This window comes from Aulonocara sp. 'chitande type north' Nkhata Bay, linkage group LG18 (genome assembly GCF_057382095.1).
Source record: "Aulonocara sp. 'chitande type north' Nkhata Bay isolate Kocher_YH1m ecotype deep benthic linkage group LG18, A_spYH_male_GT1.1, whole genome shotgun sequence".
NCBI classification, from domain to species: domain Eukaryota; kingdom Metazoa; phylum Chordata; class Actinopteri; order Cichliformes; family Cichlidae; genus Aulonocara; species Aulonocara sp. 'chitande type north' Nkhata Bay.
In genome coordinates this window covers 5,481,464-5,492,943 of record NC_141361.1, presented here as the reverse complement: position 1 = coordinate 5,492,943, position 11,480 = coordinate 5,481,464, and the positions used below count along the sequence as shown (strand labels likewise).

At 43.3% G+C, this 11,480-nt stretch overlaps 1 protein-coding gene across 4 annotated transcripts; it reads right to left on the bottom strand.

Annotated features, from left to right (window-relative positions):
* Window positions 1–955: 955 nt before the first annotated feature.
* Window positions 956–2,670, bottom strand: LOC147307794 (tripartite motif-containing protein 16-like). 4 transcript variants are annotated; one of them, XM_086273056.1, is made up of 2 exons: window positions 2,291–2,631; window positions 956–2,119 (listed from the first exon to the last, which is right to left on the bottom strand). In XM_086273056.1, the coding sequence occupies exons 1-2, from the start codon at window positions 2,629–2,631 to the stop codon at window positions 961–963; spliced, it is 1,500 nt and encodes a 499-aa protein (XP_086129182.1). In that variant the 3' UTR covers window positions 956–960. The 4 variants fall into 4 exon arrangements, with proteins under 4 accessions (XP_086129182.1, XP_086129183.1, XP_086129181.1 ...); XM_086273057.1 differs by having other exon boundaries at window positions 956–2,121; window positions 2,335–2,631; XM_086273055.1 differs by having other exon boundaries at window positions 956–2,458; window positions 2,522–2,631.
* Between the last annotated feature and the right edge of the window lie 8,810 nt (window positions 2,671–11,480).

Below are 11,480 nucleotides of genomic sequence, written 5' to 3'. Positions count from 1 at the left end.
TCCTCCAGTTCAGCTGTGGATTTATATCATTATTTATATTTGTAAAGTGGATATGCAGTTTTTCAGTACTAATATAAGCATTTTATATCATTGCTTTATTGACAGATGTTTGGTGTTCAAGGTCAGGCATCAGTTTGAAAAAAACAAACAAACACACTGAGTTGAACTTGAACTTCCTACTGACAAAAACTAAAATTGGTGCAAAAATAACCAGAAACATATAAGAAGCATCCTGGAGGTGCTGCAGACAAGATAGGACCAATAACATGTCAACAGGAAATCCTTTTTACTAATTTGTTTATTTCTTTTTAGATTTTTACTCTCCATTTTAAGCCATGATGTTTGCTGATACTGTGTTCCTACTGTTTGTTCTCATTAATAGTTCTGTTTTTAACATTCTGTGCTGAAGCTGGAGGAAATGTTTCTACAGTGTCAGATGATACAGCTCCAAACTAAATAAGTGACTAACTAACGATGCTTTAATACACTTTACTATAAATTATGATATAGTGCACTTTCTTAAAATTTCTTATTGCTCTGTAATTAATTGTTTTCTTTATAAATGTACAAATGAGAATAAAATCTGTGTGATAAAGGAAGGTCTGTAGACTTCTCTGTTAAGATCAGTGAAGAGAAACAACAACATACAAATACCTAAGAAAAATATTCAGTAAACATTTAGAAGATAGAGAAGTTTATGTTGTCATGTGGAGAAATTTTTCAAATAAAAATATCCATAAGCATTGATAGTCTCCATGGCTGAACAGACACAGGAAAGAGCTCCACCTATAAAACGTAAAAACATCAAGACAACATGTTGAAGATGTCGAGGTACTGCCCATAATGTTTGACTGACATCTGATTTATGTGCAGCACATAAATACCACAATAATGATGGAGAGAAACTAAAAGGGAACTAAAATACAGATTTAAACTTACAACAATATGAAAGACTTCAGTCTATTTCACTTTAATCAACTCAGCAGTGGTTCCATAACAGTAAAGACCAGCATAGAGCGGCTGAGTGAATGTGGTCTGGACTCTGTGGAGGAGAGTCATGGTTTCAGAGACGCTGTAGAAGGACAAAATACCTGCTCTGTGATCCAGGTACACTCCTACTCTGGAGGAACGAGGACCTGAGACACGAGTGTGGATGTTGTTGTACGAAAATGTAAAACTGTTGTTGTCACAATATAATGACCAAGATTTGTCATTATGTCCAAAAACACATTCATTACCATATCCTTTTCTGCTGATATTCTTGTATGCGACTGCTACTCGAACTCCTCCCCCTCTCCACTCCACCTCCCAGTAACAACGTCCAGTCAGACTCTCTCTACTCAGGACCTGACACCTGTTAGTGAATCTGTCTGGATGATCAGAATAAGACTGTTGTTGTTTCATAAATGTTACTTTTCTGTTCCCCTCTGATAATAACAGCCATGTGTTTGCTGTGTTTGGATCCAGTGTGATTTCACATGAATATTTTAAGAATCCAGCTCTGGTCTTTGGCTCTGGTGGATCTGACAGTGAAACATCCACTTCAGTGACTGTCAGTGAGATGTTTGTCCGTTCCTCTCTCAGAATGTCCTGTAGTTTATCTCTGACCTCTGACACAGCTGCTGTCACATCCTCAAAGTAGCTCAGAGGACGGATATTGATGCTGGATGAGTCTGTAGACTCACTGAGTGCTGACAGTGAGGGGTAGTTGTGTAGAAACTGGATGTGATCCTCTGTGTGTGAGAGCTGCTTCAGCTCAGCATCTTTCCTCTTCAGCTCAGTGATCTCCTGCTCCAGCTTCTCCTGAAGCTCTTTGACTCGACTCACTTCAGTTTCCTGCTGGGATCTGATCTGCTGCTTCACATCAGAGCTTCTTTTCTGGATGAGATGGATCAGCTCAGTGAAGATCTTCTCACTGTGCTCCACTGTTTGATCAGCAGACTGATTGATGGCCTCCACCTCCTGTTGAAGCAGCTTCACATCTTTCTCTCTGTCCTGGATTCTCTGCTGGATGTTTTGTCGACTCACCTCCAGCTCTCTCTGCCTCTCAGTCCTTTCTGCTGCAGCTGAGACTGTGTCGTGGCCTTTATGTTCATCCACAGAGCAGAGATAACAGATACTCTGCTGATCAGTACGGCAGAACATCTTCATCACCTCATCATGACGAGAGCAGATGTTCTCCTGGAGCTTCTTGGAGGGCTCCACCAGCTTGTGTTTCTTTAATTGAACCACATCATAATGAGGCTGAAGGTGTTTCTCACAGTAAGAGACCAAACACATCAAACAGGACTTCATTGCTTTGATTTTTCTTCCAGTGCAGACATCACAGGTCACATCTTCAGGTCCAGCATAGCAGTGATCAGCAGGAGCAGCTTGGAGTCCAGTCTTCTTCAGCTCCTCCACTAAAACTGCTAACATGGTGTTTTTCACCAGGACAGGCCTCGCTGTGAAAGTCTGTCTGCACTGAGGGCAGCTGTAGATTTTCTTCTTTTCCTCTTCATCCCAGAAGCTTTCAATACACTTCATGCAGTAGCTGTGTCCACAGGGAATAGCCACCGGATTCTTCAGTAGATCCAAACAGATCGAACAAGAGAAGGTTTCTCGGTCCAGCTGAACACTTTTCTGCGCCATTTCACCCAACAGTGTCAGTGACTGTGTGAGTTTCACTTCCTCAGAACTGAAACTGCTCTGATCTAAACAACATAGGTTTCTGTAGCGAATGGGATCTGTCAGCTCTTATACGTCACCACATGTTGGTTGCACCCATCTTCAAACTGCAGATCAGAAGGGGAGGGAACAAGGGAACATGTGGACAGAGAGGAGGTGCTGAGTTAGAGAGCAGGAAGAGGGAGGGTTATCAGACACTAATTCAATCCTGGAACATGTGAGCCTGTGAGTTTTTCATTTAAAAATAGCACTGCTCAGCCTTTAAAGTTGTTAAATAACCTTAACATTTAAAAGACAATCTTTTTATGTAAATTAGTTTAAATTATCATTTTAGTCATTACAGGATATCAAATACTGCAGCTGAACTAAGAAATTGTTGTAGAAAAAAGCAATAAAAGGTCGTTCCCCCTCTGTCCCCTCCTGGTCACCTGTGCCTCAATTTTATGAGATGAGATGGATCAGCTCAGTGAAGATCTTCTCACTGTGCTCACTGTTTTATCAGCAGACTGATTTTATTCCACAACCTAGACATCCACATTACTCACACTCTCATAACACATACATATAGGGCCTTGGGATCGGGCATGTTATACGGTGTCCAGAGGACAGTCTTTGTATTCAACCTCACCTCTGGCGCCGGTGCCCACCTCTCAGTTTTAAATGCATGTAGACATTGAGGGTTCTCAGGAGGGGCCGTGCTGTACAGTACATGTACAGTGTCCATTTGTGTCTGTATCCAGGTTGGATGAGCGCCGAGTATTTGTATATGTGTGTGTAACAGGGCAGCCCTTAGCGGCTGGAAACACAGTGAGACAGACCAAGGCAAGTGTAGTGGAACAAAGTATTTATTTACTCTATGGCTCTCCTTACAACAATTAACTTGTCGAGCTTCTTCACAGCACAAAAAATCCACCTCTAATGACAACTGGCAGCCTTAAATATGTTCAGCTGTCACAGACTTAACCATTATTCCACTCTCAGGTAAATTCTTAAATCCCAACCTTCCACCACAGTATACAATATATCAATAAGAATAAATAAATACATAAATACATCTTCACATTTACATATTAATAAATATTTCACACTTTAATGTTACACCAAACCCAATATTATAAAAACCCAGAAACCCAAGCACAAAAAGATTCACCACACTCTCTTTACCAATGGTCTCTCCCGGAACCTTTAAATGGTGTCTGGACCCCCGGGGAAACATTTGCCCAAACACCTTGAAGAGGACACAGGCAAGAAAGGTGAGTAATCATTAACTTACAAACACTTATTTGCACCACTTTTATCCCTAGATTTCACACACACATTTGCCTTAGTTTTCCTTCTTGGTAAACCTTAATCACAATCTCAATCACCATTCTTCTCTCCTGACAGACAACCACCACATTCCTTGACGAGGAGCAGCTGTGCAGGATCTGAAATAAGGCTACCAACTGATTTTAAAATTCCCAATAAATAGACAATAAATATTTAAACTGCTTGTGTGCAAATCCATGCTTAAAGTGCAATGCTCATAAAGTGCTTGATAAGGTGCTTTTAATAAAGTGAAAGGTGTGCTCTAAAGTGCTATACATATAATATAAATAAATGCAGTAAGGGAGTCCTCTTCCTTACATTTCCTCCTCCCTCTCTTAAGCGCGAAGTGCTTCAGTCCTCTGTCATCCTAGATAAACAATCAGCAACCACATTTGACTTGCCCGGCCTATACTGGACCGTAAAGTCATAAGGCTGCAGAGACATGCGGGCATTCGCATCCCTCATGCGGTTCAACCACTGGAGGGCACGATGATCAGTCTCCAGAGTGAAGTGACGTCCCAGAAGATAATACCTCAAGGCCTCAATAGCCCATTTCATGGCCAAGCACTCTTTCTCCACCGTCGAGTACCTCGTCTCCCTGTCGAGTAGTTTCCGACTCAGAAACACCACAGGCCTTCTTTCACCATCCACCTCTTGCTGAAGGACAGCACCAAGGCCAACTCCCGAAGCATCAGTTTGCAAGATGAATGGCTTGTTGAAGTCTGGACTGTGTAGAACTGGATGTGTGCAAACTGCTTCCTTGAGGTCTCTGAATGCTCGCTCACAGTCTTCCGTCCAACGCACTTTGTTAGGGGCTGAGCCTTTTGTGAGGTTATTAAGTACAGTGGATCGCTCTGCAAAAGAAGGTATGAATTTCCGGTACCAGCCTACTAGACCCAGAAAACCTCTCACCTTCCTTTTTGTTGTCGGAACTGGGAAGGACTGAATTGCTTCAATCTTTCCAACCTGCGGCTTTATCTTCCCAGAGCCAACTACAAAGCCCAAGTACTCCACTTCTCTCTTGGCTATGGAGCACTTCTTGGGATTGATAGTCAGTCCAGCCATTCTGATGGAGTGTAGCACCTTCTGTAGGTGAATGACATGCTCTTCCCAGGACTGGCTGTACACCACCACGTCATCCAGATATGCTGCAGAGAATGCTGACACATCTCTCAGTACATGGTCCATTAATCGCTGGAATGTCGCTGGTGCACCTTGAAGCCCAAATGGCATGACTTTAAATTGGTACATACCAAAAGGAGTTTTGAAGGCTGTCAGCTCTCTCGCTTCTGGTGCCAAAGCCACTTGCCAGTATCCTTTACACAAATCAAGTGTTGTAATGTACGTTGCTGATCCAACTCTCTCCAGCAGGTCATCCACCCTGGGCATTGGGTAGGGATCAAACTTGGATACTGCATTCAAATATCTGAAATCAATACAGAATCTCAGGGTGTCATCTTTCTTTGGTACCAAAACAATCGGGCTGCACCACTCACTACTTGACACCTCAATGATTCCCAGGTCCAACATCAGTTTTATTTCTTTCTGCAGCACTGGCACCAACCGTTCAGGAATTCTGTAACTCTTTTGTCGAACGGGTGCATCCTCCTTCACCCGTATCTTATGCTGAACCAGTGATGTGAAGCCTGGTGTTTCTCGAAAGAGCTGTGGGTCCACGAGTGGTTTTATATCAGCCTGCTCAGTAGGAGACAAATGAGAAAGGTCAACTGAAGCACAAACTTGAATGTTAGTTGGAAAGAACTTCTCAGTCACCTCCTCATCCTTAACTGAACGCACCAGTAACTGATAGACCGGCTCTTGTCGGCTGTGGAATTCCTTCAACAAGTTCACGTGAAATGTCTGATATTTTTTAACTCTTTCTGGCATATTCAGCTCATAAGTGACTTTACTCACTTGTCTGACGATCTCGTATGGTCCATGCCATTTTGTCAGCAACTTGTTATCGCTGGTGGGAAGCAATAACAGTACTTTCTGACCTGGAAGGAAGACCCTATCCCTGGCCTTCTGATCATACCAAGTCTTGTGATGTTTTTGTGCAGCTTTCATGTTGTCTTGCATCAATGATGCCATTTTCTCCAACCTCTCTCTCATGGTGATGACGTAGGCTGCGATGTTTTCGCCCTCTGCTTTGGATTCCTCCCAGCAGTCCTTAAGCAGATCCAGGGGGCCTCTCACTTGGTGACCGTATAAAAGTTCAAAAGGCGAGAAGCCAGTGGAAACCTGCGGGACCTCCCGGTAGGCGAACAGAAGGTATGGCAGCCATTGATCCCAGTCAGCACCTGTGTCAGAGACAAACTTTCGCAGCATACTTTTGAGAGTCTGGTTGTATCTCTCCACTAGCCCGTCCGTTTGGGGGTGATACGGGGTGGTCTTAAGTCCCTTTATCCCTAACAGCTTATAAACCTGCTGCAACAACTTGGATAGAAAGTTCGTTCCACAGTCCGTCAGAATTTCTCTTGGTATGCCTACCCTAGAGAAAAGCTGCAGAAGACAATTAGCAATGTGACGAGCTTTAATTGATCTGAGTGGGAAGGCCTCAGGAAACCGTGTTGCATAGTCACATATGACTAATATGTAGCGATGACCTGTGGAGCTCCTCTCTAAAGGGCCCACAATATCCATGCCTAGCCTCTCAAATGGTGTTTCAATAATTGGCAGTGGTTGCAACTGGGCTCGCGCTACTCCTTTGCCTGAGGTCAACTGACATTTTTCACAGGAACGGCAAAACTCAGAAACGTGGACATACATCCCTGGCCAAACAAAACGGCTGCTGATCCTATTCAGTGTTTTGTGAAAAGCCATATGACCTGCCCATGGAATTGAATGACCCAAATCCATAACTTTGTCTCTGAACTGTTGTGGGAGTGCCACAGCTTCGCACTTCCCCTTTCTCTGGTACAAGATGCCTCCTTTAATCAAGTAAACAGTGTCTGCAAGACAGCTTACCTGACCTTGACTAGCCCCCTCTACCTCTGTTACCTTCTCAAACCAGGGTTTTAGAGTAGGGTCGCTTCTTTGGAGTGCACCTAAATCTGAGGGAACATCAAACTCAAGTTGGTTATTTGGCTTAGGGAACAATGCTGTACCTTTTTCCCCTGAGCCTTTGAACTTTTCTCTTCTTTTCTGAGCCCTAGACTTCCTAATCTTCCCTGGCTCCGTTTCGAGAGACTCCTCAAAAAAGGGCAGTTCTTGCATCCTTTCCTTTGCACTTTGTGCTCTTGTGACTACATGACAGGGTTTAAATGGTTCAACTGTCATATCTAGAGGAAGTGAGCTTCCAGATTCATCACCTAAGCCTTGAATGTCTTTCTCAGCACTCACTTGAGGGTCATAATCTGACTGGTGTATTAGATCAAAAAGAGTGGGGATGTCATTACCAAGTATCACTGAATATGGCAAACTGGGAACAACAGCTACCACTAACAAGTAGGTTTGACCTCCTACTGTCAGGTAAACCTCAGCAGTGGGGTACCTGTGTTCGTCTCCATGCACACAACTTATTGTAGCCCCAACCCCACTTAGCTTTTCTCCTGAAATTATGCTAGAGTGTACAAGAGTCTGAAAGCACCCAGAGTCAAGCAAAGCTTCCTCTTTACGCCCATTAATTAAAACAGGGACAGTACAAGCTTTCTTTCCTACTGGCTCTGTGGCTGGTCTTGGAACTGCACACAAAAGAGATGGTTTTGACTTAAGTGCAGGGCAAAATTGTTGTGTATGGCCAAAGTTATGACAGTGATAACATTTAATATCCTGAACTGAAGACTTAAAGGATTTCTTCACATTGTGAGGTCTATGGGAAGGGAGCTGCCTAGAACTAGAAAGATTTCTAGCCTGAACTTGACCAGAACCCTGTTCACCCCCAATGGACTTACTTGGTTGGGCGTAGTGGGTCTCCCGGCTGAAGTAGGTGCTCTTGCTTCCTTTTCTGGCTGAAGTGAAAACCTCTGCGAGGCTAGCTGCTTCCTTTGCAGTCTTCGGGTCATGCTCACGTATCCAAATCTCCAGCTCTGGATTAACCATTCTCAAAAACTGCTCCAGAATTATCTGCTCAGATATTTCTTCTACAGTTGATTTTTCAGGTTTAATCCATCTTGAAAACAGGTCTTTCAATCTTACATAAAGTTCACGTGGCGTCTCACCTGGCTCAACTTTCAGAGATCTGAAGCGGCGTCTGTAGGTGTCAGCAGTGATCTCATATTTTGCCAGAATTGCCTCTTTCACCTTATCATAATTCTCAGAGTCTGTTAAATCCATAAGAATGTAGGCTGTGCGGGCTCTACCTGTCAACAGGGGAACCAGACGAATAGCCCACTCATCTCTGGGCCATCGACACACGTTTGCCATTCTTTCAAACGTAGTCAGAAAATGTTCAATGTCATCTTCTGGTGACAGAGGGAAAAGTTTTGGTTCAATTAAAGACCTGGACCCACTGGCCACTGGAATGTCTTCACCATTGAATCCAAGTTCTTGTTCTTCAGATGTTGTAGGGGGCGCTGGCGCCTCTGGTGGGTCAGGCTTATCAGTTACAGCGTTAACTTGTAGCTGGATTTGCTGAAATTGATGCTGCATGCCTTTCCACCTTTGCTCCTGACGTGACAAATCCTTCTCCCACTTTTGGTCTCTGGCTGCTTGAGACCGCATAAGAGATTTCACCAACCCTGTCAACTCCTCCAATTTGTCCTCAGGGCTTGTTGCTGCCATGGCCTCTAGCTCAGATGAAGCTCCAACTCCTTCATCAGGCTGCTCCTCTTGGCCTGGCTTTCTTCCACCTCTTGTCATCATCTTCTCACTGTGGCATGAGTGACACACTTCTGACACCACTTGTAACAGGGCAGCCCTTAGCGGCTGGAAACACAGTGAGACAGACCAAGGCAAGTGTAGTGGAACAAAGTATTTATTTGCTCTATGGCTCTCCTTACAACAATTAACTTGTCGAGCTTCTTCACAGCACAAAAAATCCATCCTCTAATGACAACTGGCAGCCTTAAATATGTTCAGCTGTCACAGACTTAACCATTATTCCACTCTCAGGTAAATTCTTAAATCCCAACCTTCCACCACAGTATACAATATATCAATAAGAATAAATAAATACATCTTCACATTTACATATTAATAAATATTTCACACTTTAATGTTACACCAAACCCAATATTATAAAAACCCAGAAACCCAAGCACAAAAAGATTCACCACACTCTCTTTACCAATGGTCTCTCCCGGAACCTTTAAATGGTGTCTGGACCCCTGGGGAAACATTTGCCCAAACACCTTGAAGAGGACACAGGCAAGAAAGGTGAGTAATCATTAACTTACAAACACTTATTTGCACCACTTTTATCCCTAGATTTCACACACACATTTGCCTTAGTTTTCCTTCTTGGTAAACCTTAATCACAATCTCAATCACCATTCTTCTCTCCTGACAGACAACCACCACATTCCTTGACGAGGAGCAGCTGTGCAGGATCTGAAATAAGGCTACCAACTGATTTTAAAATTCCCAATAAATAGACAATAAATATTTAAACTGCTTGTGTGCAAATCCATGCTTAAAGTGCAATGCTCATAAAGTGCTTGATAAGGTGCTTTTAATAAAGTGAAAGGTGTGCTCTAAAGTGCTATACATATAATATAAATAAATGCAGTAAGGGAGTCCTCTTCCTTACAGTGTGCATGAGGGTGGGAATGCATGTTTAGGTCTGTGTGCGCCTATTCGTCTGTGTCTATATGTCAGCTCGGGTCTTACACTCCACCCCCTTGGAACATCTCAGGCCCTCCAAGGTATGGAGGCTTATTTCCCCTCACCACACTCCCTGCTGGTGGCTGATGCCCTCAGACATCGGTGCGTTCTTGGTGTCCAGGGCTGGACGCTCAGGTTTGTACCAGCTTACTCCCCGGTACGGCTGCTTGGTGGGGCCTGGTGCCCGTGGCTCGGTCGGGCCCCTTGCGGGGGCTCGATTCACTCTGGCACAGCTGACTGCCGGCAGAGCCCGCGTGTACGTCACTGCAGCCCCCTCTGGCTTCTGCTCTGTGGCTGTTGGGTGACCCCTCATCTGGGGTTCTCCTCAGCTCTTCCCAGGAAGGTGGCACGGTTGCCCCTCCGGTGGTCCTCTTTGGGCGCTCGCACTCTGGGGGCCTCTGGATGTCTGGGGCCTGGATCTCCTCCATGCCTGCTTCATGCCCTGGGGGACGGGGCTGTGGCTCCCCACACCTTCTAGCAGATCGTTACATGGAGAAGCCTTTTGAATAGACGAGCACTCATCCACACAGGTGTTCACACACACAAGCTACACCTTTCTTGGCTGCTACCTCAAACCACATTATGCGATGTCAATCTTGCGTGCTGCACAATCACATTCAGTATTTAATATTTACTGTTATTTACACTTAGCTAGATTATTGCAATGGTGTTGTGTTATTATGTTGCTCTCTTTTTTGCTTGTTTTCTCTTATTTTCTTCTCTCAACAGGTGACCTGGGAGATATTTTTTAAGTGCCCTTTCTCACTGTCCCTCTTCCCCTTTTCTTTCTTTCTTTCTTTCCCCCAGTCATGTCTGTCCTATCTGTAACAACTGAAAATAAATTAAAATAAATAAATAATAACAAAGGTTGATCAAATGGACCAATATGGCAAGGCCGTGATGGTCCATTTGGTAAATTAAGTTAGTTGGGCATCTTTTTTGGCCTTCAGACAATAATTCTGATGGCTAAAAAACGAAACGGGACAACAACAAGAAAAGAAAGAAAGAAAAAAGTAATAAAAATGTATCTAAAACATATTTTAAGATGAATCTTTTTATGACTGAGTAAAAAAAAATGCTAAAATTCGAGTGCAGTGTTGAGTAAAATGGTTTTATTAAAATTTAATTGACCCTTTGAAATTATTTGTTGGAAGTCTTAAATCCCACTGAACAGGGGAAGAGAAAGAGACAGAGACACAAAGATAGCAACACAGAGGTAAATAAACATGGAGACAAGACACTGAGAATAAGACAGAAGGGGAAATGCCCAAAGTCTCATATCTCTGACAAGTTAAGTCACTTTTATTCATAAAAAAACCCAGAACTTAAATATAATTATAAACCCCACATAAACATAATCATAGAACAATTAAAAGTAAAACATACCAAAAACACATCAAATGGAGAGTGAAGCAAATATTATTAATAACAACAAATGCACATATTAATAATATAAACCAAAATCCTTCAATAAAAAGGCTACAAACAGAAACAACAATTTGAAACAGCAATAAGAAAACAGTGAAAGTGACTACAGATATAGACCTTCCTAGGGAGGCCTGAAGTGCAAACATACCCTCTACACTCCCTTCATAAAACAGGGGACCATGATTACCACCATAGTTGGCCGGTCTGAAGGCACTGACCTCAACTTCCATACAATGTTTGAGCAGGACAACCAGGACAGACCCACAACATACAGAGCCTTAAGTGACCGCAGGCAAATCTCATCCACCCCACCA

Excerpts from the sequence above, each read along its gene's own strand:
- LOC147307794 (XM_086273058.1), bottom strand. The coding sequence starts at position 2,631 with ATGGCGCAGAAAAGTGTTCAGCTGGACCGAGAAACCTTCTCTTGTTCG.